The following is a 27,590-nucleotide window of genomic DNA, read 5'->3' on the forward strand; positions in this document are numbered from 1 at the left end:
ATCTGTGAAACTTGTAATAAACATTTTTACTAAAAGAGCACTAGAAGCTAGAAATGAACATTCAGATTCAATATTTATTTAAGAAAAAAAGGAGAGGCTGGGCTTGCCGTCAGTCCTTCACTGGCTCGCTTGGAGGCCTGTGGTCATTGCTGTCGGGCAGCCGCACTCCCATGCTCTGTAAGAGGTTGGAAGCAGGTCCGGCCAGTCCAGCCTGGGAACTGTACGATTCCAATATATTTGAAACCAGGTTCAGGTCTACATCCAGTGGTGTCATAACAGATCCTCCTGCACCATTATCTTCCTCATCTGAATTCTTACTGGTAGATTCCTTATTCATGGAGAGAAAAGAAAATCGGGACAATATACCGTTAGATTGATGGTAGTTACAATAAAAAGCTAATTAAGCAACAATGTAAAATTGAATTCCAAATTATTCTTGATAGAAAATGAAAATGAAGTCTAATAAACTATGTAATTTAAAACACATATTAATATTTGGTTCCAAAGACCATAACACACTTCATTCTAGGAAAAGTCTCTACAAATTGAAAAAATTTCTTCCCTATTTTGAGATAGTCCAAGGGAGGTAACCAGGGTTAAGGAGGTACATTTATAGTGTGCCTGAGTTTAAAAAAAAAAAAAGGAACATTAAAAAATGTTTTTCTAAGTGAAAGAAACTAGATTTTCTTTTCTCCCCAATCTAGCGAAACAATTTAAAGAAAAAACCTGAAGCTTTTTGGAGTTGAACCACAAAGATTCTGAATTGTTACTTGAGCCTCTGATTTCACAGGCTGGGGAAAAATTTTGAAAGATGCAACTTAATCCATAGACCTTTATATCTTCACTATTTAAAGTGGTCCAAGGACCAGGAGCATGTGCATCGCTTGGGAGCTTGTTAGAAATATAAAATCTCAGGCATAGTCCAGACATACTTAACTAGAATCTATAATTTAAAAATATCTTTAGGTGGCTCATATTCACATTGAAATTGAAGAAACGCTGCTTTAGATAAATCTAATGTATAGTTTCTATTAGATTTTGTCAATACTGGATATGACTATAGTTTTAAATGTGGTTTAGATGATCAAAGCAAGGGAATAACATTAACTAAGGGCCCGTTATGGGTTTTCCAGTTGTCTCATTTGGTTCTCATGTTAATTCTATGACATGAGGATTATTAGTTAATGGACATAGTCACAGTGGACGGCAGAGACAGATTTCCAACACCAATCCTTGGGGTCCATTCTGTTTCCCTAACTTTGTCTAGAGTGAGGCAGTGCTGGTATAAAAACTAAGATTAAAACATGAGTAGAAGATGAATTCTAAATTTGGCTCTAAATTAGGGAAACATACAATTTAAACACTATTAAGACTTCAAAAATGTTTGGATATTTAGGGTCATTTATCCTTTTAAAAAAATTAATTTAAGTTGATAGTATGCAACCGCATACTAATTTCAACATATCATATGACTTTATTTTAAATCCTGATAGATAACACAGAATAAGTAATATAATTAAGCCTATGTTTAAAAAAATAAAGTTAATAATCCTTCAGCTTACCAGAGTTAGGAAAAATTAGTATTCTTATTTATTTCAAATAAAAAAACAAATTTATCAGAAAAATATTATCACAAGCCAAAAAACCCCATTAAGATAAAATATGGTTTTAGCTGTTCTTTGTAACAGCCTCAGAAAAGGAAAGAACTCAAACACACACATACCATTTGCTTCTGGGTGGTGAAACTTTTGCCAATGTTGGTATGTGCCAGTTCCTGGTCCATCTGGGCCATGTATGACTTGAGATCATCAAGTGTTCCTTTTACAGATGCTTCTTCCCTGGGTTCTTGTGTTTCAAAGTCCAACTCATCATCACTATCTAAACTTTCAAAGTCTTCGTCATCCAGGTCATCAGAGTCTGATTCATGAGGCCTTGACCCTACACCTCCAACACAGAAAAAGCCACTAGGTAAAAAAATTTCTGAGTGATTATACATCCCAAAAGACTTAGAATATTATTTGCAGAAAAGAACCAATATACATAGGCAAACTCCTTCACAGAAATCACTTCCAGAAAACGGTAATGCTGGCAGATATTTGTAGGAAAGTACATAGGCTGACCTGAAAGATTCAGCTTTTTTAATGTGATTTCAATTAATTAAAATTTTTTACTTAAAAATTTAAAAACTACATAAAGCATGAATACATTTTGATGTAAACATTCAAGCCATACAGAATTACTGTCTCACATTTCACTCTCTTGCTAGAGTTAGGCATCTTTTTATAGTTTGGTAGGTACTCAAACCTTTATCTATGCAGTTCTGTATACATATAAACATAGTAGTATTTTTCCCACAAATATACGTACAGAACAACGGTTTGGTTTTCCAATTATTTGTATGTCTTGGAGGCCCTTCTCTGTCACTCTTTATTAAGTACTTCATAATACAGATATGCAGTTGACCCTTGAAAAATGCATATAACTTTTGACTCCCCAGAAACTACAAATAGCCTACTGTTGGCCAAAAGCCCTACTGATTACATAAACAGTTGATTAACACATATTTTGTATATGTGTTATATAATGTATTCTTAAAATAAGTTAGAGAAAAGAAATGTTATTGAGAAAAATTTAAGGAAAATACATTTATAGTATTTACGTGTAAAGAGACTCACACAGTTCAGTCCCATGTTGTTCAAGGGTCAACTGTATTATGATTTATTTAACCATTTCCCTCTTGACAGACATTTAGTATATTCCACCACCACCCCCACCCACCCCCTTTTTTTTGCTACTACAATGCTGCAATCACCATAGTAGCACATGTATCTTTATATAGAGTAAATTCCTGGAAGTGATAGTTGCTAAGTCACAGGTTATAAACATTCTAGAGTACCAAACTGCCCTGAGAAAAGACAACTTATACTTCTACTCCGACAGTGTGAAAAGTACTCATTTCTCCAACCCTTGAGAAAACTGGTTATCATCAGTCTTTTTAATTTTTGCCAATATGATGGGCAAAAAAGTAATTTCTTATTTTTACTGTGTATTTACTTGCTCACTAGAAAGTTAACTATCTTCAAATATTTATTGACTCCATTTCTTCTTCAAGGCTATGCCTTTTTATATCCTTTGTTGATTTCTTTTACCGGGCTGTATGTGTTATTATTAGTGTGTAAGTTCAGTAAGTATAAAGAGAAAAGTAATATAATATGGGAGCCAAGGTAAACTCTATTCACTCATTCAACAAATACGAGCAACTACTATGTTAAGCACTAAGCTAAGCGTCCTCTGCAAAATCATTCAAGATGGCAGGGATTCATGATTGAAAGCAATTCAAAATTATGAAGAGAAAGCATTGTTTTGTCTTCTGAGAGATCCAATGCTCCACTGCCCTATGCATGATATTTAACAGTTTCAAAATGAAAATAAACATCACACTGTAACTTACCTAAAATTTTATCAAAATAATTAAGAAAAGAATCTGCATCAAAAGTTATCGGGGCCTCAGAAGGTTCTCTGCAAGATTAAAGGAGAAAAATGATTTACCCTGAACATAACCCTGAAACTTTTTCTAAAGTAGCGCTATTCTTAGGAACACTACTAGAGGTATAACTGCAAAAGAGGTGCAACAAGGAAAATTGTACTTTAAATTTTAAAAATCCTTATACTTGCTGTTTTTTCAGGACAACAGAAATGGGGAAGACTGATAAAATAAAAGTAAAAATTGCAATTTGTTAATGCACTTTCAACTTAAGTTCATTTAGGGATCTATCCACCCTTTACTTCCTGCAAGACATATCTAACATTAGCAAAATAAAGGATTTCTCTTTTAAAACCAAACACTTAAAAATTATTAAGAGCAATATTGGACATAAATTTTAATCATCTCATGAGCTCCAAAGCATCAACACTAATCTACCTTTTTCCCCATTAGTTGCCAAATGTAACTTCCCATTTCTTCTATTATTTCTTTGTCTGATGAACCCTTTTATCCCACCCTTTTGAGTTTGAAGCTTCCAATAGGCTTACAAGTGGGAGAAAGAAGCCTGTGCTTGCTGAGAGCTAGCTTACTTCAAGGATTGCAAAGGATAAGATTACTAGAAATATGACTCCGTTTAAGTAAGTTATAATGGTACTAGGTAACCAAACAGGTAAATAAATCATTTACTCAAAACAAAAAAGCATGGGACTGGCAATGATAGATGACTTCAACATCTCAGTTATAACTACTTAGATACTTATACTTTAACACAAATTACCGAGGCAGCTCTGCTCCTTTGTGGGTTGAGACTTTGGATATGAAAGCTTTCATGCTCTTTGAGACTTGAGTTAAGTCATAGTTCTCCTCCTTCTTGGAAATGGGGGGCTCTGGCTCTTTTTTGCCAGCAGCTTCTTGCAGTAGTTGGTCCAACTGATCTGGTGAGAGATCTAACCACTGGTCATCTGAAAAAGGAGAAAATATGGCACTGCCATATTATACTATATTCACATGAAAGGGACCCTCGGAGAGGCTCCTATGAGACTTCGTTTAATTTTTTCTAACCCACCTGCCTTATCCTGGTCCATCACTTACCATCTTCTGGGGGAAGATTGGCTTCTTCTTTTTTAAGCTCTTCGATATCAAATGGTAACGTCTGTAATAAGGTTAAGATTTCTTCACCTGGGCTCATAGCAAGAGAGCTATTAAAAAAAAAAAAAGACATAAGATTTTTTTAATGAGTGCACAAAATAATAATCACAAAAAAAAGTAATATTTTAAAGTTGAAAGGAATTATCTAGTCTAATTTGCTTTTAAAATACTTTTTTTAGGATATGGATCCTTTTTTTCTCAAATAAAATTTAGTAGGAACTCTATAAAAGAGCTCAAAGAAAAACTGCATTGTACAGCAAAGAAAACCATCAACAAAATGAAAAGGCAACTTACTGGGCACCGACAATGGCCTGCACCACCCAGAAACCCCAGGACCAGTGCACCCAGTGGACAGCTATAGATCACATTGGAGCACCACCACCCTGCCCCTGCACAGCTGATCCTCCACGTAAGGGGGAGGTTGGGGGTCAGTGTGCACAGCCAGTCCTTGCAGCTGACTGGCTTGGGTAAATCCCTCCCATTGATCTGCCAACAACAACCAAGGCTCAACTACAAGAGGAGGGTGTACTCAGCCCACACAAAGTGCACACCTCGAGAACCCAGCTTCGGTGATAGGGGAGGCTGTGCCACTGGACCCTACAGAACACCTACTAAATTAGGCCACACTACCAAAACACAGAGTCAAAGAAGCTCTACCTAATACACAAAACAAACACAGGGAGGCTGCCAAATTGAAGAAGCAAAGAAATATGGCCCAAATGAAAGAACAGAACAAAACCCCCCAAAAAGAACTAAATGAAATGGAGATGAACAACCTATCAGATGCAGAGTTCAAAACACTAGTGATCAGGATATGCAGAGAAATGATTGAGTATGGCCACAAAATAAAGGAAGAAGTGAAGGTGATACACAGTGAAATAAAGAAAAATATACAGAAAATCAACAGTGAGGGGAAGGAAGCCAGAATTCAAGTCAACAATTGGAACAAAAAGAAGAAATAAACATTCACCTGGAACAGAAAGAAGGAACAGGAATTTTAAAAAATAAGGAGAGGCTTAGGAACCTCTGGGACAACTTTAAACATACTGACATCAGAATCAGGGGTGCCAGAAGGAGAAGAGGAAGAGCAAGAAACTGAGAACTTATTTGAAAAACAATGAAAGAAAACTTCCCTAATTTGGCAAAGAAAATAGAAATACAAGTCCAAGAAACACAGTGAGTCCGTAACAAGTTAGACCCAAAGAGGACCACACCAAGACACATCATAATTAAAATGCCAAAGGTTAAAGATAGAATTTTAAACGCAGTAAGAGAAAAGCAGAGAGTTACCTACAAAGGGTTCTATAAGACTGTCAACTGATTTCTCAAAAGAAACTTTGCAGATAAGAAGGGGCTGGCAAGAAGTACTCAAAGTGATGAAAAGCAAGGACCTACAACCAAGATTACTCTACCCTGTAAAGCTATCATTTAGAATGGAAGAGCAGATAAAGTGCTTCCCAGACAAGGTAAAGCTAAAGGAGTTCATCATCACCAAGCCATTATTATATGAAATGTTAAAGGGACTTATTTAAGAAAAAGAAGAAAATCAAAACTATGAACATTTAAAATGACAACAAACACAACTATGAACAACTGAATCTAAAAAATAAAAACAAAAACAAACTAAGCAAAGAAACAGGACAGGAACAGAATCATAGGTATAAGGATCATTTGGAGGGTCGGGGAGGGGGAGAAAAGGGGAAATGGTGCAGAGATTAAGAAGCATAAATGGTTGGTACAAAATAAGGGGAAGTTAATAATAATATAGGAAAGGGTGAAGCCAAAGAATTTATATGCATGACCCATGGACATTAACTAAGGGGGGTGGGATTGCTGGAGGGAAGGGGGGGTACTGGGTAGGGGGGAGCAAAGGGGAAAAATTGGAACTACTGTAACAACATAATCAATAAAATATACTTAAAAAAAAACCAAAAAACTACCCAACCACCAATCTATCTTATATTATGTGAAGAGACCTAATTCTCCTATATATGAGTCTAATTTCTTAATGTCTCTTGAATCCAAGACTACAAGGTAATAGTTCTCAACAGAGGAGTGGGCCTCCTAGAGGCAGAGAGGAATCATCTAGGGGAGAGTCCCGAACATGAGAGCTGCCTCCTTAACTCTCCTGCCTCCATTTCGCAAGGTTTCTTAAATGATACCCTAAGAAGTCATCCTCTTTCCACCAATTACCGCCATAAATCTGATAGAAATGGGAAAAAGGTGTCCCTAGACACTTATGAAAGAGTAAGGACTGCTGTGAAGTCATTACCGTCTCAGAGATAACGGAGGTTAGAGCTCTCTCAGCATCAATTTTGCTTTACTAGTCTTCCAAGAACATTCCACGACACAAATATGTGTAATATGTGGTGATTGAAATGTTGACAAAAATGCCTGGGGTTCAAAACGAGATCAGTTTGACATTTAAAAAAAACCCCACAGTGGTGAGTATGGCCAAGTGGATTGAGCGCCTGCCTGGGATACAAAAAAAAAAAAGCCCACAAAACAAAAAATACACACACATAACCAGAGAACCCATAGCATACACAAAGCTATTTCTTTCATGTTACTTAATAGCTGTAAGTACCTCAAATTCAATTTTGCAAACATAAATTAAATTTTTCACTACTCAAACTATGACCTTTGATTCCTTGGCCCTTTCTGCTTGAGCTGTGTGTTCCTTGCGTCATACTGACTATGAAGTGCTCTCAGAGACAAGCCAGATAAATGTGGACCTCACCAACTATGATTTTCTTCTCTCAAGGGTACTATTCCCTCCAACTTTCACTTGTTTTTGCTGTCCTCTTGTGTCTTGAAATAATTATTTTATATTCTGTCCAGGGTTTATAATTATAATTGAAAGGAAGTCAGTCAGTCTGATGTTATTCCACCATTACCAGAACTAAAACTCAACTTTATTAAATTTTAGAGGGGTGCAATTTCCTTCCAACCTGTATTGATTTGTTTCCTCCCCGAAGAAATGTATGGCAGGCTAGAATGAGTTTTGATTTGGTAACTGAATGCCCGCTTTGTCCTGTGTTTTAGACCCACCTAAAATAGCTAAACACAGCCCAGAACTCCTATATGCATTAATAAGCACATGGCTCAACACCAGACTGCCTGAGTTTGAATCCTAGGTCTGTACTTATTAGCTCTGTGACCTCTGGCAAATTACTTAATCTCTCTTGGTCTCAGCTTCTCAGCTGTAAATAGAGAATAATAATAGTACTTATTTTATAGAGCTGTAAGGGGGAATTAAACAAGTTTAAAGTAGCCTACAATTTAAGTACTCAATAAATGTTAGCCATTATATGATAATGATAATAGTGACCAGTGCCAGAGAGCTCTGCACAACACCTCCTCTTCTCCAACCTCAGGCTCTCAGTAATCACGAGCCTTGCCATTAACTGTTTAAACATGTAAACTCTAACTTTTGCAACTATTATTAAGAGTAAGTAATTCCTTAACCTCTGCTGCGACGATTAAGTAGTGATAAACTCACCTTTCTGGTCGGTTTACTGAGAGTTGGAAGTAGTTCTTTGCCATTTCTAGTCTTTCCTGGTATTGCGCAGAACCTTCTATCAGTCCCTAAAAAAATAATAATGGCCTATCAGCACATTATTTACATGGTGTGATTAAAATGACCTGCTTACCAACAACCTTCAGGGAGGCAGTGCATCATATATTGTTCAGGAATCATGAGGCCTGAGTGCTAGTCCCTGTTTCGTCATTAGTATTTCTGTCAGAGCTCTCCTTTCTTCAAATAAGGGGACGAGGTTAGATGTAGTGGTTCCTAGTTCTTTTTAACACTAGGGACCGCTTTCCAGTTTGGAAGGTTTTCCACCATTTTCTATTGTTTAATTAGTTATTAAAAAATAATTGATTAACCAGTAGTTAATTTATAAAACGAAGGACAAATAGAACAAAAAAATAGCAAAATTTCACTTAAACTATCATTTGTTTTTCACATTCATGTTTATAGTGGTATCCATACTTAATATTTTACACTCATTAAAAAATATACTGTAAGCCCTGGCTGCTGTGGCTCAGTGGATTGAGCATCGGCCTGCAAGCCACGTGTCGCTGGTTCGATTCCCAGTCAGGGCACGTGACTAGGTTGCATGTCAGGTCCCCAGTTGGGGATGTGAGTGAGAGTCAACCACACAGTGATGTTTCTCTCCCTCTCTTTCTCCTCTCACCTCTCTCTAAAAATAAATAAACAAATAATTCTAAATATATATATATATATATACTGTAACATAAACACATCTCCATATTGCTACACAGTCTTTATAATCATCATTTTCTTATGGATTTTTCTATTTCTGGGATGTTCTCTTAAAATAGATTGTTCAAAGTAAAGGTTCTGAGTCCGAATCTTTCTTTAGCTCTTGGAACACACTACTAAATTACTCTGCAGTTAAGGTTCTATCAACTTACAATGTTATCAGCAATGTACAGTATTAATTTCACTATACCTTCAACAACACTGAATACCATTTACATCTTTTTTTACATATATGAAAAAGTCTTTGTTATTGTGTTCGTATGTGTATCTTCACTACTGAGTGAATATTTTAAGAGAAATTTACTAGTGTTTTTTTTGTCATTTTTTAAATCCCTGTCTTTGCTTATTTTGCTATTTGATATCCTCATGTTTGCTTTACAGATTTGTGACAATTGTTCACCTGATACAAATAATAATTTTTATCACTTTACATAAGTGTAATTAATTTTTCTAATACTGAATGTAGCTCATAGACACCCCCTCATTACCACTGAACTAGAATGGTTCCTTTAAACTCTAGCTCCTATAATTATGTTCCACATTAAAAATGGACCACAGAACTTTATTTTTATTAACTGAACTTATTGGTGACATTGATTAATAAAATTACACAGGTCTCAAGGATACAATTTTACAATGCATCATCTCATTATCTGTATATTGTATTGTGTGTTTATCACCCCAAGTCAAGTCTCCTTCCATCACCGTTTATCCCTGCTTTACCTTCTTCTATCCTCCCCACGCTCTCTTCCCTCTGGCAATCACCATATCACTGTCTATGTTGGACCGCAGGACTTGAAATCACTGGCTTGATTTTTCCTAGATAGTACAGTTCTAAAAATGCATTGCAAGTCCTACCTTAAAGTAATCATTCTTTTTCAGACTCTCAAGGAAGTCAGCCCAGAGTGGTGAGGCAGTCACAGGTGATTTCTTGGAGTCAGAAAAATGTGGGCTACATTTGGAGCATAGAATCTCAAATCCGTGAGCCTAGATGAAATAGATAATATTTTTATTATTAGGTTATTTTCTTTCCATTTAGCCACAATCAAGAACAAGGTGACTGGACACATGGACATTTATAACATTTTTGGAATTTTATGAAAAATTTGACTTTATTTCCAAGTTTCCTAATCTCCGTAATTACTAAAAATTACAAAGGGAAAGCAAATAATAGAAAATAAGAATTCTTGTTATTTCCAAAGGGATTTTTTTCTTGCTGATTATAAACTAGAATTTTCTTAAAAGATTTTATTTATTTATTTTTAGAGAAGAGAGGGAGAGAGGGAGAGAAACATCAATGTGTGGTTGCTTCTCACAAGGCCCCAACCAAGGACCTGGCCCACAACCCAGGCATGTGCCCTGACTTGGGAATCAAACTGGTGACCCTTTGGTTCACAGGCCAGCACACAATCCACTGAGCCATACCAGCCAGGGCTAAATTTAAATTTATTTCTTGTTTGCTTAAAAAAGGCTTGCATGCCCTGGTCAGGTAGCTCAGTTTGTCAGAACACTGTCCCATAAACCAAAGAGACTGAGGGTTCGATTCCTGGTCAGGGCACATACTTAGCTTGCAGGTTCGATCCCTGGTTGGGGTATGTATGGGAGGCAACTGATTGAGGTTTCTCTCTCACATCAATGTTTCTCTCTCGCCCCGCCTTCCTCTCTCTCTAAAAAGCAATGACCATATTCATACAGGCTTCTTGTCTGACAGAAATTATAAATGAATCGAGCATGGTCTCAGACATAGTAAAGTGAGAAAATCACTTCATCTTAAGAGTCCTTTCATTAAAAAATATAATAAATGTACATGGAAGAATAAATCAAACACAGAGCTTCCCTGATCACTCTAGAGGGAACTACTGTTAGCAATTTCTCACATATCACTTCAGAAGTAATGGATGCACTCAAGCAGATAGTGTGTGTCTATGTATGTATATCCTACTACTCCATCCCTTTTGTCACTACATGGCAACATATACACCATTCTGCACCTTGCTTTTTCATTAGTCATATGCCTTGGAGATCATTTTATATGAGTACATATAAATTTGTCCATCTTAGTTCATAAACCATCATTTTTCTATTTCCCAATTAAAAGACATTTGGGTAATTTTCAATCTTTTGCTACTACAAACAATGCTGTCATAAGTATCCTCATATGTCTTTGTGCACATGTAAAATACATGGAGGATAAATTTCTAGAAGTGAAGATGTAGAGCAGAAGGGCTTGTACATTTTATTCATTCATTCCTTCATTCATATCTTCACATGAGGACATTTCTTCATTGCTTTTTTTTAGAGAGAGAGAGAGAGAGAGAGAGAGAGAGAGAGAGAGAGAGAGAGAGAGAGAGAGGCATCAATTGTTCACTTCATGTATGTTCCCCTACCGGGGACTGCTCCTGCAACCTAGGTATGTGCCCTGACAGGGAATCAAACCTGCAGCCTTTCAGAGTATGCTCCACCATCCAACTGAACCACACTGGCCAGGACAGGTTTGTGCATTTAAAATGTTGATGGATACTGACAAATTGTTCTAAGACACTGAATCAATTTATAGTCCCATCAATAATGTTTGATAGTACCACCTCTTTATATATTTTCCCCAATACAGTATATACTATCAGACTCTTTGATACTTGCCAAACAAATGGTGAAAATTCTATTTTATAGCCTTAAATTGCATTTATTTTGTTTTGTAAGCAAGATACAACATTTCATGTTTAGATTAAAAATCAGTGGTATTTCCTTTTCTCTGGACTATCTTTTTATGTTTCTGAACAGTTTTATTAATTGGTTAGTATTTTTTTCATAATAACTTGTAGGAACACTATATATTAGAGAATTTAGCTTTGCTATTTAAATTAACAATACAATACTTTCTCCATGTTTACTTTCTTTTGACTTTACTTATGGGATTTTTCTTTCCCACGTATAATCAAATTTATCAATCTCTTCTTTTCTAGCTTCTGGTTTCAAGTCATGCTTAGCAAGGTCTTTCCTACTCAGATTATAAAGGTCTCTCCTATGTTTTCTTTCAAATTTTATGGTTTCAATTTTTTCATTTAAATATTTGGTCCAAATGTAATTTACTTTGGTATAGGTGTGAGGGAATCAACTTCAGTATCAGATGGCTTCACAGTTATCCTATCATCATTCACTGAATAATCTCTCTTTCCTTCTTATTTGAAATGTCACATTTTACTACATTTTCACTTAAATAGGGTATATTTCTAATCTTTACATGCTGTGTCATTATTCTCTTAAGAGCACTTATATACATAGGAAAAAAATAAAACATTCTGGTTCAACTTTACCAACTTCATGCCTAATTCATGGGCTCGGTATTGGGGATGAGATGGCGGAGGCAGTTTGTATCCACTCCGACGGTCTGGCATAAACCTCTGTTGCATCAACTGTGCATACAGACATTTAGTAAAGGTGACCTGGATATTGAAACACAAAAGACATGAGTCTTTTCTTGAAATTAAAATTTTGAATATCATTTTATAGTTAATAATAACTTCATTTATGAGCTTCATATTCATATGAAATGCGAACACCCAACCTATTCACTGCCAATATTTCTTAGTAATTAGCTTGAGATATAATTCACATACCATAAAATTTACCTTCACTGTCTTCTTTTTATCACTAATGGAATTCTTATCATTAGTTATATCATATGGCAATTTTGATCGGCAGAAGATAAAAAAACAAATCTTAATTCTCGGTAAGAAATGAAATGTTAAGAAGAAAATTATTATTCAAATAGAAAAAATATGGTCAGAAATAACTAGGAAAAATATGATTAGAAATAGCGAGAAAACACGGAGATAGAAAATAGGGAGTCAGGTCTCTTGAAATCTTTCTTACTGGATGGAAGAAAAGAAAAAAGAAAAAAATGGGTATTAACTTGCAAAGAGGAAATATTCTATTTCCAATTTTTTCTAGTGAACAATTAAAATAACATTCAACTCCCCAATGAGACAAACTAAATAACCAAGAGTGATATCTTACCGATGTCATTATTCGTGTTTCTGGCAAGAATGTCTTGAAAATACGACAGGCTCGCAGGTCAATGGGGTCCCGTAGGTAAAATGCCTGGACTCCTGCAGCCACCAATCTGGGGCGCTGCTTTAGCACTGCTACGATGCCAGCTGGAAGGAAGCAGTGAGCTCGATGAAGGGAGGCTTGAATTTTTTCTGGGTACCTGTGACAAGTAACATAATTACTTTTATTTTATGATATGTAAATATCTAGAATCCTTATACCACTTATTTTTCTCTTAACATCTTGTCTTGGTTTATCAACAGTGAGATGTAAAGAGTGACAAAAGAGGTAAAGATAAAAATACTGTGTACACTAAAAACTGCAGGAAAGAGCAGGGAAAGAGAAAAAGTGGGAGGAAATGACAAATTTTAAAAAGGGATTAAGGTGGTTCAATAAAAACAAAACAAAAATTCTACTATACTTTGGAACAAGGATAAAATAAAAGTTTATTCTTCTAAAAAGAACTGAAACAAAGCTATAAGAGATTTTTAATATTGTTAAGACCTGAGTGGTGATAAACATTTAATAGCTACTCAAATTTGAATGGCTGAACTAATATGTTATTAGACTTAGGCCTTCTCTTCTGAATAGAAGCTGAAGTATTCCAATAGGTCGAAGAATCCCACATATAGCCCAGAACCATTGAAAAACCTAAGCACATTGTGCTCCCTTATGTTTTCATATCTAAAGGTCACAAAATTTTTATCTATGGACCCTGGCTAGTGTGGCTCAGTGGATTGAGCATTGTCCTGTGAACCAAAGGGTCACTGGTTCAATTCCCAGTCAGGTCACATGCCAGGACTGTGGGCCAGGTCCCCAATTGAGGCACACAAGAGGCAACCAAACATTGATGTTTCTTTCTCTCTCTTTCTCCCGCTCTTCCCCATTCTCTAAAAATAAATAAATAAAATCTTCTAATATTTTTTTAAATCTATGGATATAAATAATATTTAGCCACAGTATCTAAGGTAAATAATACAAAAATATTGGGACCGGATTATAATACTTTTAAATGGGATTTAAAAGATATATGTTTCCTGATTTTAAAATATATACTTTGTTAGTCAATTTCATGAAGGATAATGACAGAACGAAAATTAGCATTAACCTAGGTGAAAGAAAGTCTATGTTCAATGAAAGACTTACACTGCACAAAGTATAAGGCTCCTTGACTAGCAATAAAAGTGTTATTTTTTTTACCCTCTCATGCGCCTATTCACAGCAGCTCGTATAGATTCCGAAGCCAAAATCTCTTCTGAGTGTGTTGAGATTATATTCAATGCTTGATGGATTGTTGGGGGTGTAGCGGGTAACCAGGACACTGCTTCAGGTTTCCTCGGTGCAGGAATAATGCACAACTCCCCATGGTAGAAAAACACCTGCAAAATTATACATTTTAATTTTCATACTAGGCACTGAAAACTCTAGGTACATATTAAAAATTCTGCAACGTGATTTTATCTCCCTAATTTTTCCAGATTTGTGTATACTTACCCTATTAGCACTATTATCGGGATCCAACCATTTAGGGAGAAAGTCAGCAGCTTCTATTAACAAGAACTCACCATCATTGTCTTCGATCCTAATGGAAAAAAGTTCCAATTTTGCATTCATAAACACATATTTGCTAATAATCAGATTTTTTTAATACTTTTTTCATTCTGATATACTATTTCATTCATTTTAGTAACTAAGTATGTACTATGTATAGATTGCTATAATAAAGTAAATTTTTAAGATACTATTAAGCACTAAAGGAGACTACAAGATTATACAGGGGAGTTGGAGAGAAAGTAAGTATACAAATAACAGCAGACAAAAATATTTAAAGAAATACAAAGTACTATAAGGTTTTAAAAGAAAAAAGATTACATACAGCCAAGATTAGTTTTATGGAGAAGGTGTTATTTGGGCCTTGAAAGATCATTTTGTTTTGTCTTATTTGCATTATTTTTTAAATTTAAATTTGTGAATAGATAAGAGTCATATGGCTAGAATTTTAAAACATAAAAAGTTACACAATGAAAAATCTTACTTTCGTTCCTATATGCCCAACTCATTCCCCTCCACCACTGTTTTTTCTTATTTATCTTTCCAGAGTTTGCTTATTGATAATATGGCTAATAGGAATATAAATTCTTATTGTCTTCTCTTGTCACACAAAAGGTAGCATATTATATATACAGTTCTAGGTTGTTTAATGGGTGGAAATGGAGGGAGAAAAGAAAAGATGTTCTTAGCAGAGGGAACACCATAAGCAAAACCACGGAGGTGGCAATGGTGACGGAAGGAGACTTGACTTAGGGTGGCGAACACACAACAGACATGTACAGATGATGTGTTATAGAACTGTGCACCTGAAACCTATATAATTTTTTTAACCACTGTCATCCCAATAAATTCAATTAAAAAAAACATGGAGGTGGCAACTGAAGGTGGATATTTGGAGAATGGCAGCTAGTAAAGAACGAGACTAGAGAAGCACAGTTATGTTGTTTTAGAAAGAGCTTTAACTGGTGGCAGAATCAATGAGAATGAGTTTAGTTTTATACGACAAAAAGAATGAAAAGTTTTAGTGTAGGATAGTAAAATGGTTACAGCTCTACCTTAAGACGATTAATGAGAGACATAGTGAAAGGTTTCTTTTTCTAATTAAAAAAAGAAAACTTACAAGACACTATTTAAAGAGTTTTTATAGGCCTGCTGTGTAGGTATGAAGCATCAAAATAGAACTATCAGAATATGCACACAAAAGGTAATGCCCCCTCCTTATTATACTTGTAAAGACAGAAACTAATATTTTTATGTCTGTTCATTTAAAGTTCTACCATGTACTAAGAAATTATTGCTAATTATTTTTAGGTGTGGTAACTATAGTGTTTAAAATAAAGAGTTCTTTTCATTTAGATTTGCCTCTTAAAGTATTTAAAAATTAAATGGCATAGTATTGGAGATTTGCTTTAAAATAAGCTTGTTATGTGATGGGGAAGTAGGGGAAGGGTATAGATAAGAATAATCATAAATTGATAATTTTTAAAGCTGTGTGACAGTTACACATGAATTCAGTCTAATTTTACCTATGTTTGAAATTCCTATATAATACTAAGTTTTCAAAGTTGTTGTTTTTCTTTTTGTTCTGCTGGGGAAGAGGTTGGGTGTGTAGAAAAAGATCAGAATTGGGGGGCTGACTAGGAAACTAGGACAAGTGGTAAGTGTGTGAAACGCCATCTGCTGGCAAAATTTGGTCATTACAGAGAACTACAAGTCCCCATTTTAAAAACAGGTTTTACTTTGCTATCCTTACAATTGTTCACTGATATCTCTTTAAATTTCTTCTGTATATAATCTCTCAAAAATTTTAGTTATGGCATAATAAAGACATAGTAAAGATATCTCTGAAATATGTGAAGTGTGTGTGTGTGTATGAAATTTAAGATCCACAAGAAATTTGATGATGTTACTTCTGAGAATTTTGTTGACCATGGATATTTTTTCTTTAGAATGAAAAAACCTAAAACAAGAGGGTTTTGTCTGACATTTTTTGAAAGGTGAGCTCTCCATTGATACTTTCATTCTTACTCAAGAAAAGGAACTCACAAGAGAAAAATAAAACAGAGAAGTCACTTTTAAAATCTACATCCCAAATATGTACAATTTATACCAGATTACAGAAAAAAAATTACTGAATGGATAAAAATGTCATTGTTTTCAAGAATAAAATTCCTTTAGAATTATTAAAATAACTATAATACCTTGCTACCAATTCTGGAAATTCCTTTGTAATTTGCTTTACTATATAAACAATAAACCATTCATCCTCAATGTTATCCCCAAATTTTGTCATGCCAAACATATGAGCAGGAACACCTCCTAAAAACAAGAAAAAAGCAATCATATAACCAAATTAATTTGCCGGTGCAAATAAAAATACAAACAATCATTCCATTAAACAAACGTTTATTGACTATACTCTAGGTACCATACTGGTAGCTGGGGTTGCAATCCTGAACAAGGGACAAGAAACTGGCTCTTGAGGAGCTGAGGGTCTGGACAACAGCTGATAGAAAACCAAGCCATCTCAAAACAAGATGATGAACAGAGGTATGCACTGAGGACTATGTGAACATAATGGATGTCACACCTTAGCTGTGCTCATTTCAAGGAATGAACAGAAGCAGGCTTTCCAGAAGATAGAACAGTATGTCGTCGTCGGCAGCCGTCCGTCTCGAGAGACGATGGTGTAGCTTCTTATGTGAAGCTACAGAGCTTGGGCAGGGTGATATGGAGGGTCTGCTGTTGCCCATGCAGCAGACCCCCCCTCTCTTCGCAGCTGAAGGGTCCAAGGGAAAGACGGAGTCAATACAGCTTGGCTTCAGGTGCGCCGCAGGAGTTGCCGGTGTTGACTACAACGTCAAACCGCCTTAGGGACTCCGGCTCCAGATTTTCTGTCGGGGTTTACTCCCTTAGCCTTTCCCCTGAAGAGGTATGCCGCAAGGCAGCGGAGGTTTTTTTGGAGTCAGAGTTTTCCTTCTCTGATGTGCCCTGACTGGAAGATCGAACCAGCGACACTTAGCTCGCAGGCCAACGCTCAATCCACTGAGCCAAACCAGCCAGACAGAACAGTATGTGCATGACAGACAATAGAGTGTTCTGCGAATATCAGGTATGGAGATTTGGATGAAGCAGAATTTTCGAACAAGTACATTATCCAATTATACGAAGAAATTAAATAACTTAAAAATTAAACAAACAAAAACACAACACACCAAAACTTATGAGATAGAGTAAAAGTAGTGCAAAAAGGGAAGTTTATAGTTACAAAAGATCTCAAATTAACAACCTGATTTTACACCTTAAGGAACTAGAAAAAGAACAAACTAAATCTAAAGCTAACAGAAGGAAGAAAATAATGAAGATTAGAGCAGAGATAAATGAAATCAAGAACAGAAAAAGAACAGAAAAAAATCAACATAAACTGAGTTGGTTTGTTGAAAAGATCAACTAAATTGACAAAATGTTAGATTAACTAAGATAAAAGAGATTAGACTCAAATAACTAAAGTCAGAAATGAAAGAGAGTATATTACCACCTATTCCACAGATAATAAAAAGAACTATAAGAAAATACTATGAATGATTAGATAACAACAAATTGGATAACCTAGAAGAAATGGTTAAATTCCTAGAAACACACTATCTAACCAGACTGGGTCGAGGAGAAACAGAAAATCTGAACAGCTCTCTAACTTATAAGGAAACTGAATAAGTAATCAACACTTCCCAACAAAAAAAAAAGTCCAGGACTGATGACTTCACTGGAGAATTCTACCAACCATTTAAAGAAGAATTACATCAATACTCCTCAAACTCTTACAAAAATTGAAGAGGAGTGAACACTCCCAAATTAATTTTATGAAGCCAGCATTACCCTAATACTAAAGCCAGCCAGACAACACAGGAAAACTAGGACCAATATGCCTGATGAATATTGATACAGAAATGCTCAACAAAATACTAGCAAACTGAATTCAACAACACACTAAAAGGATTATACACCAGGACCATGCAAGATATATTCCTGAAATGCAAGGATGGTTCCACATCTGAAAATCAATCAATGCAATACACCACATTACCAGAATGAGGTCAAAAAGTGCATGGTGGAGTGTCTCAAGAGCTGCCGTGGCAAAAAAAAAAAAAAAAAAAGGATTGGAAGAAGAGCCCAACCAACTCTTCTTCCCATCCCAGATCTCTCAAGTTTGCTAAACGGGAGAAGCTCCAATTAGGGTATTTATTTCTATCTACCTTACATATTAAACTTCATCCAGAAGCAATGTGAAACTGTTCAAGAATGTTAGGCAGGAGAATGACATGATCAAATTTGTGTTTTTCAAAGGTAAGTTTAACAGTGTGAGGAAACTGGAGACACTGGTCGAGAGAGGTTAGTTAGATGGCTATAATAATCTTCCAGATGAAGAGATAAAAGAGGGCCTAGACTGTAGCCAAACAGATGTAGAGAAGGGGTCATATTTTAGGAGTAATCACACTAGGATTTTGTCCTTGATAGGAGCTGAGTATGATTGTGAAATACTGACTAGCTTGAATAACTAGGTGGATGGCAATGCCACTAAAAAAAAAAAAAAAAAAGATGAGAAAACACTGAATAAAAATGATTTTGTAGAAAAAAGGTAAGGAGTTGGTTTTGGATGTGATGGTGTTCCTGACAATAAATACCACATGTGTTTCAGTGAGCAGGAGTTCAATAAAATTAACAGTAGGAAAGACATTTGGCAGCCCATTGAAAGCCAGACTGAGGGTCTCACAAGATGCTCCTGATCTGAAAGACGACCTCACATAAGTCACTGCATGAATAGAGTCTTGGTCACTTATCCATGAGTCACTTTAGTAAAGCTAAAGAAATCACAGGACAAAGTGCTATATTTGGCCAGAGGTCAGATCCCAACAACACAGGGAAGTCAGCGAAGGAACCTCAAAATGCTTCCGAACGGCAAATAATGGTCATAAAGCCCAATTATTTCTCTTTATAAGCCAGGCAGAGCCACTCTTAGATCACTACCAGAATGACTATGTAAAATCACTATGTGAAACAAGGCAGCCTACTAAACACATCATCAATAGTGAGAAATGCATACCAAGTAATAACAGCTAAAGATGCCTGATCTATTTCATATAGCTACCTAGATACCTTATGGCATAGAAAAGTAAAGTTTAAAAAACAGACAAGTTTTTAATAATGTTATATATGTTAGTTCCTAAAGTAATAATTATTAGAGCGTTTTCATTAATATGAATGAAAAAAAAAAAAAACTTAAGGGTGTAACTGAATATAGGCAAGCATCACTAAATCTAAAAAGTTCAGGATATAAACCTCCTGACAAAGTAAAAGAGCCTTCCTTACCTGTCCCAGGTTTATATTTCAGATTGAAAGGCTGATTCTGCCATATATAAGGGACCAACATAGGTGCAAACTGGGTCATTATTCTCTCAATATAGTTTTGAAGAATCTCCTTGTGTTTTTCTGGGCCCCTTGATTCATCTGGTACCAGGAACAGGCGGTACTCCACAGTATCTTCCACTGTAGCAAGCTTCATATTTTCCTCCATTCTTCCCTGAAAATTACATTTAAAGGTTCAAAAGTATAAACCATATAGAGCAATGCAGAAGTAATATTCCATTCCCTGAACTATTCTAGATGATTCCATTAACATTGTTTTTCAAAATTCAGTTATCCACATACCATCATCATGATATCTGTCTTGACCATGTATCAAATATAGTAACACTTATTTAATGTTCTTTTAATGACATTTTTGTACTTAAAATTGTTCTTTATACTTAAAATTAGGTTTAAAAACTTGTGATATAACCAATGAATGGAAATTCAGTATCACATTCCCAAATTAAATAATAATCATATAAAAATAAAATTAAAAAATATTTGTTCTTGTAGTTGCAATGGTATGCGTAACATATTTTGAGAACACTGTATTAATATCTTTGGTTTAAATACCCAGCTCTGCCACTAAATTTGTTGTGTCATTTGGGGCACTTCACTATCTCTTTCTGGGGCTTTTTCTTTAATTGTAGAATTAGAGTGTTACTCTACCATCTCTAGAATCCTTTTCCAACTTACATTTTTATTATTTAATCCCTCTTAAAAGAAATCTCCCTTCCTCTGCAGAATTTTAAGCAATCTCTCTTATAAATATTGTATGAAATAGGGCAATTCAAAACTACAAAACATTCGTGTCTCATCCCAAAACAATTTGCCCATGGTTCTTGATCCTACAACTATCTGTCCAAAATTTGTCCATTTTTCAGGTCTCAGTGGGGCACAGCTCTAATATACTAAGAGGTGGTAGATATCTCTATTTTCTAAGGGTTTCCCTTACAAACAAAAGTACTAGTTTATTATTGCTTCCAGGTGATGCTTTGTAAACAAATGGCACTGCACTGAAGAGCCCACGTAAGCTGATTTTTATATTTACTCGGCTTTCTAACGGACTAATAAGATGAGGTCGATAGGAACCTGCATCTTCTATCCAGACGCCCACTCACCAAAGTCTATCCAAATCATCATTTGGCCTTTCAACCCAGAGGGTCAGACAGTAATTCTACCCACCTACCCACCCCATAATGCCAAGCACATCTTATTGTGAAGAATTCAGTGTCAGAACTAGAAGGGACTTGAAGCTCACTCGACTTAACTCCTCACTGTACAGATGATAAAACAAGGAACACAGAAAAACGACCAAGCAGCAGAGGCCTGGCTTGTAGCCTAGGGCTCTTTACTCAGCTAAGCCCCATCTTTCCATCCAGCTGACAAATGAAGACAATTCCTCTTACGGTTCTGCGGTCTCTCCGACACGTCTCTGCTGCGGCACTTTTCCTCAGCCGCCTCTCCCACCGCGTGAGCTTGTCGAGAACAGCCAGCAGCCGCCAACGCCCGGCCCCGGGTTCGATCCAGATGCCCGTCTGGAACCTGACGCCCAAGGAAGTTCTGAAACCCAGACACCCGCTCAGCGCCGGAACCCCGGCGTCGCCCCTGCTGCGCTCGGGCGGGAGCATTAGGACAGTGCCCCCGATGGCTTCGTCACTTCCGCCCCCTGGGGAAGTAGGGAGGGCGCAGCGCTGGATAGGTCGGGGGCCAGGGGAGGTGGTAGTCCGGAGTCCAGGCGACGGGGCGTGACGGGGCTGGAAGGTGGCGGGAGGGGTCCGGGCAGGAGCCAGTGGGAGGGCCAGGCCTGGAGGCCCCCACCCTGGCGTGCCCGACCCGGCCGCGATTGAAGAGGAAGAGGAAGATGATCTCCAGATACACTCGGAAGGCGGTGCCACAGAGCTTGGAGCTGTGAGTTCCCTGCTCAACCATCCCAGCCACGGCCAGGGGAGGCGAAGTGGGGTGCGGGCGCTCTGGGGACCCTTCGTGACCAGTCCCTCACTCCTTTCCTTTCCCAGGCGGGAGAAAGAAAATTTTCTTTGGAATTCTCTCCTAGCCCTGCCATACTTTATCCCTTCTGCCTACATCTGCAGCTAACGGCGTGTCCCCCACGCTATCCCAGGGCTTGGCCCTCATGGGCGGCACTTCCCGAACGCAGGTCTCCTAAGGCACGGGTAGTTTCCGCAGTGCTTCGTGCCCTGCTCTCTATGGCCACTGACGACTCAAGAAATTATCAGTAGCTGACTGTTACAATAAAGTTGAATGTATCTAGTGCCAGGCACCGTGCAAAGCTGCTTACATCAGCTTACTTAATTCTGTTCAACAAGGATAGCAGATGGGGACTGTTATTTTGCATTCTACAAAGATCCCAGATTTAAAGAGATTGTAGCATGCCAAAGATTACTCACCCAGAAAGTGGTGGAGCTGAAGTACAAACCCGGTGTCAATCTGATTCAGAAGACTTGGTCATAACCATTACACGAACGGCCTCTCCATTCTACAGTTAAGCATCAAAATTCATAAGAATCAGTTTTGGTCTGAGATTTTAGAGAGCAAATATTTCTGGCTAAAAGACACACCTCCTCACCCCTATTGAAATGCTGTAATTTAGTAATGATAATTTCACACGTTTATTAATGCTTTACACTTTCAAAAGGACTTTCACATCTTGATCCTTATAACAACTCAGTAACATGGGTATGATTATCTTCAGTTTTTAGAAGATGCTGTATCAGGTTATGTGCACATCTTAAGATTTTATAACCAATAGAATTTTGAGCTTGGGCTTTTTAACTCCACTCCCCCCCTTTTTCTCCAATGAGCTGTGTAATTTTAACAACCATACAATTTATTAATATTAACTATGATATTTAATAAGCTTTTTATTCTTCAGTCACATCTGCATTTCTGGCTAGGGTATTTTATGGCCATGTGACTTTAAGGCACATTACTAAGTTTTTGATCCTTCATTTCTGTAATATAGGAATAAGACCTTATCAAAAAGCATATCTAAACTGATGACACAGAGCTTGACACATAGTTGGTCCTCAGAAAATGGTAATTTCCTTGTCCCTTTCCACCTTTACTTCCTACAATAGCCATACAAAGAGAATCAGTCTGTGTTCTCTCCTGGCCTTTCTGAAACTTATTATCTAGTAAATAATAGGATATCTACACAGTAGAAATTCAGATAACAATCTTTTTAGAAACTAGAGAGAAGAAAGTCATTTTCTAATGTAACTAGGGCTTAGCTAAAAATATGCTTTTATAATAAATTCTGATCATTCTGAGAGTAAAAACTATCTTTTATGGGGGAAAACTGTTGACAGGCACTTATTGGACCAGAATTACTGACCCAGTGTAGTTATGTTACTTGTTCTCAATTGTTAATTTGAAACTCCTTAAAGATAACCCCCAAAAATGACAACAAATTCACAACTATCAACTGAATCTAAAAAATTAAAATCCAACTAAGCAAACAAGAATAGGAACAGAATCATAGGTATGGGGATCATTTGGAGGGTTATCAGCTGGGAGGGGGTTGCGGAGAAATGGGGAAATGGTGCAGGGACTAAGAAGCATAATCGGTTTGGTACAAAATAGACAGGGAAGTTAATAATAATATAGGAAAGGGTGAAACCAAAGAACTTTTATACACAACCTGTGGACATGAACTAAGGGGGAATGGTATTGCTGGAGGGAAGGGGGGTACTGGGCGGAGGGGAGCAAAGGGAAATGAAAAAAAAAAAGATAACTCTCCCAAAGGTGATTCTCTAGAGGAGTTGGGATGATGTGAATAATGAAGATGATGAGTATTATATGCATCTAAATGACTGTAAATTAAAAGCAATTTTTACTTTAGGTATTATGATTTGCTTTGAAACAGTAACTTTAGTTTTCTCCGTAACACTTCCAAATTATAGATGTTGAAAAGAGTTTGGAACCCTGGCTGCTGAGGCTCAGAGGATTGAGCATCAGCCTGCGAACCAAGTGTTGCTGGTTCAATTCCCAGTCAGGGCACATGACTAGGTTGCACGTCAGGTCCCCAGTTGGGAGCGTGAGTGAGAGGCAACCACACAGTGATGTTTCTCTCCCTCTCTTTCTCCTTTCCCCTCTCTCTAAAAATAAATAAGTAAACAAACTAACAAACAAATAAATTATTGGGGAAAAAAGAGTGGAAAAAGTGATTTTCAACATACAGCTCTACATTTTTTAATGCTAAATTTCAAACACAAATACATAGTAAATATAATGAGCCACCAATCACCCACATTAAAGTTATCAAAATTTCAATATATTCGCTTCATCTATATTTTCTTTGTTTTTCATCTATGAAATAAGGAAACAAAACTAAGGGAAAAGAAATTAGGACAACTGTAACAACATAATCAATAAAATATACTTTTAAAAAAAGGAAACAAAACCCTTGACAATATCATTTATCCCCTATATACTTCAGTATGTATTATAGACCTTTTCTATGTAACCACAATGCTGTTATCATATTTAAAATTTCTTTGGTATTATATAATTGTCACTCTATAATCCACTTTCTCTGACACGCTAAAACAATGTCTTAAGTTTCTGTTTCATAGCTGGAATCCACATTTCTAATCCCTACCACTGTCTCAAAGACAAGTTTTTGGTTGTAGGATCATTGAATGAGAGAAGTACAAATAACTCTCTGCACAGGTCCATCCCCACCATTAAAGAAATAACTTAAACTACAGGCTCCACCGACTGGGCCCCTAGCTTTATATATGTAAACAAAAAATCGTCAGTTCACTAAAATTTCAAACTACTCATTTGCTCTGAGAAGCCTCAGAGCCAGATTACTTGGATTTCAGTCCTGACTCCATCACTTATAGCCCTATGACCTTAAGCAGGTTACTTAATCCCTCTATGCCTCAGTTTCCTTTCCTGTGAAATAAGATTATTAGAGATTTATAATATACATTTGCATATAAAAGGCCCTGGGAAGCCCTCTTGTAAAGAACCTGTGTAACTTTGTTTAACCTATCATGTTTCCTAAATTTATTTGACTACAGAATTTTGTGGGGGAGGAAAGTCTACTAGTTTATTCTTAGGCACATGTTGAACTCTACAGCAGCACTGTCCAGTAGTAATATAATACAAGTCACATACGTAATATTATTTTTTTAAGTATATTTTATTGATTGTTGTTACAGTAGTCCCAATTTATTTTCCCTTTGTTCCCCTCCACCCAGTACCCCCATTCCCTCCAGCAATCCCACCCCCCTTCATTCATGTCCATGGGTCATGCATATAAGTTCTTTGGCTTCACCCTTTCCTATATTATTCTTAACTTCTCCCTGTCTATTTTGTACCAACGATTATGCTTCTTAGTCCCTGTACCATTTCCCCATTTCTCCCCCTTCCAGTTGATGACCCTCCAAATGATCCCCATACTTATGATTCTGTTGCTATTCTGGTTTGCTTAGTTGGATTTTGTTTTTACTTTTCAGATTCAGTTGTTGATTGTTGTTAGTTTGTTGTCATTTTAATGTTCATAGTTTTGATCTTCTTTTTCTTAGATAAGTCCCTTGAACATTTCATATAATAATGACTTGGTGATGATGAACTCATTTAGCTTTACCTTGTCTGGGAAGCACTTCATCTGCTCTTCCATTCTAAATGATAGCTTTGCTAGGTAGAGTAATCTTGGGTGTAGGTCCTTGCCTTTCATCACATTGTTTACGTCTTGCCAGTCCCTTCTTGCCTGCAAACTTTCTTTTGAGAAATCAGCTGAGGGTCTTATAGGCACCCCTTTGTAGGTAACTCTTTGATTTTCTCTTGCTGCTCTAAGATTCTCTATCTTGAGCGGTTGGCATTTTAATTATGATGTGTCTTGGTGTGGTCCTCTTTGGGTCTAACTTGTTTGGGATTCTTTGTGCTTCCTGGACTTGTATGTTTATTTCATTCGCGAAATTTGTGGAGTTTTCCTTTATTATTTTCTCACATAAGCTTTCAATTTCTTGGTCTTCCTCTTTTCCTTCTGGCACCCCTATGATTTGGGTATTGGCATGTTTAAAGTTGTCCCAGAGGTTCTTAAGCCTCTCTTCATTTTTTTCAATTCTTGTTTCCTCATTCTGTACTGGCTGACTGTTTTTTTTCTTCCTTATGTTCCAAATCATTGAACTGAAACCCAGTTTCCTTCCCTTCACCATTGGTTTCATGTGGGTTTTCCTTCATTTAGCATAGCCTTCACTTCTTCCTTTATGCATTTGCCATACTTAAGCATATCTGTCAAGCCTGTGAGCATCTTTATCACCAGTGTTTTGAACCCTGCATCTGTTAGGTTGGCTATCTCCTCATTTGTTAGGTTGGCTATCTCCTAGTCTCTTAGTTCTCCCACTGGAACCTTGATCTGTTCCCACTTTTGGGCCATACTTCTTGGTCTCATCTTGACAGGCTCCTGTTTGTCTCTGTATCTTAGGTAGAGCTGTTGCACCTGTTATGTTGTAAAAGGTGGAGCCTTAGGTATTCATTAGTAAAGGGTGACCTCTTTCACCATGATGTGGTGCTATATGTGGGGGAAGGGTTCAAGAGGGAACAATGTCACTTGCTCAGCACTTGCCCCTTTTCCAGGCACTTCTCCCACTTCCATATGGGACTGGCACCTCTCTAGTTGTTGCCCTGTCCATCGTTCCCAAAGTGGGTGCGTCTGCGGTCATTCTAGGACCATGGAGACCCTCTAAACAAGCAGACTGTTGGGACACCAGCAGTTTCTTCCTCCGCCTCAACCCTCACTGGTTTGCATAGTCAGAAGCAATGAGGCTTTATTTTCCCTGGCACTGGAACCGTGAGCTGCATGATCTGGTCTGGTGCTGGGAGCGCTCCCCATGTGTCCCTCCCTGCTTTTTGAAACATGTAACTGCGCTTTCCGCTGGCTTACAGCCTCCACCGCTGCTGCCGCCACCAAACCACATCTTCTCCACTGTGTCACCGCCCCTCCTATCTGTCTAGATGAGTATTTCTTCTTTATATCTTCATTTGTTGGACTTCCATGCAGCTCGATTTTCTGGAACTTCTGGTTGTCTCTAGTTTTGAGGTAGCTGTATTCCTTCTTAATTGTGGAGGGAGACACAGCATGTTTGTCGAGGCCTCCATCTTGGCCGGAAGTGTTTTGTCGACATATGTAATTTTAAATTTCAGGTAGTCATATTAAAAATAGTAGAAACAGATGAAATAAATGTTTTTACCTTTTTATTTTGAAATATCATAATTATAGACTCCCAGGTAGTTATAAAAGTAGTGTATAGAGTCCCTTGAACTCTTCACCCAGTTTCTCCCAGTAATGATATCTTGCATAACTAGTATAATTTTAAAGCCAGGAAACTGACATTGGTATAAGACTTTTAACCAAACTATATACCTTAATTCACCTTTCACTAGTTTTTATATCCATTCCTTTGTGTGTGTATGTGTGTACATAGTTCTGTGCAACTTGGTCTCATACAAACTTGTGTAACCACCAGTAAAATCAAGATAGAGAGGTATTTCACCACCACCAATGAACAGTCTTGTGTACCCCTTTCTAGTCACATCCACTCCTTTCTCCATCTCCTGATAACCATTAATCTTTTCTTTTATCTCTATATTTTTGTCATTTGTGAATGTTATATAATGGAACCATATACT

General features: G+C 37.0%; 2 protein-coding genes across 2 annotated transcripts in view; one reads left to right on the forward strand and one right to left on the reverse strand.

The window, feature by feature from the left end:
* Nucleotides 1-57: 57 nt before the first annotated feature.
* ECD (ecdysoneless cell cycle regulator) lies at nt 58-21,549 on the reverse strand. The gene is made up of 14 exons (XM_090278195.1): nt 21,338-21,549; nt 19,890-20,100; nt 16,724-16,841; nt 14,466-14,553; nt 14,172-14,350; nt 12,939-13,131; nt 12,236-12,364; nt 9,780-9,908; nt 8,136-8,221; nt 4,577-4,683; nt 4,263-4,446; nt 3,452-3,519; nt 1,724-1,944; nt 58-328 (listed from the first exon to the last, which is right to left on the reverse strand). Exons 2-14 carry the CDS (start codon nt 20,092-20,094, stop codon nt 110-112), a joined length of 1,926 nt encoding a protein of 641 aa, XP_090134321.1. The 5' UTR covers nt 20,095-20,100; nt 21,338-21,549; the 3' UTR covers nt 58-109.
* A 120-nt stretch (nt 21,550-21,669) lies between these two features.
* Nucleotides 21,670-27,590, forward strand: part of FAM149B1 (family with sequence similarity 149 member B1) — a 58,940-nt gene continuing 53,019 nt past the window's right edge. The window contains exon 1 of the mRNA XM_090278201.1: nt 21,670-21,839. Within this exon, the coding sequence (XP_090134327.1) occupies nt 21,793-21,839 (47 nt within the window). The 5' untranslated portion in view covers nt 21,670-21,792. The remainder of the gene's footprint in view (nt 21,840-27,590) is intronic.

This window comes from Furipterus horrens, unplaced genomic scaffold (genome assembly GCF_987537825.1).
Source record: "Furipterus horrens unplaced genomic scaffold, mFurHor1.1.pri manual_scaffold_5, whole genome shotgun sequence".
Classification (NCBI taxonomy): domain Eukaryota; kingdom Metazoa; phylum Chordata; class Mammalia; order Chiroptera; family Furipteridae; genus Furipterus; species Furipterus horrens.

What these genes read in the sequence shown, in the direction of transcription:
- ECD (XM_090278195.1), bottom strand. Translation starts at nt 20,094, where the DNA reads ATGGAGGAAAATATGAAGCTTGCTACAGTGGAAGATACTGTGGAGTAC. An exon ending in GTGAATAGGCGCATGAGAGG is followed by an intron (nt 13,132 to 14,171) that starts GTAAAAAAAATA and finishes TACTTGTCACAG; the next exon opens with GTACCCAGAAAAAATTCAAG. An exon ending in TCAGTAAACCGACCAGAAAG is followed by an intron (nt 4,684 to 8,135) that starts GTGAGTTTATCA and finishes TTTTTTTAATAG; the next exon opens with CTCTCTTGCTATGAGCCCAG.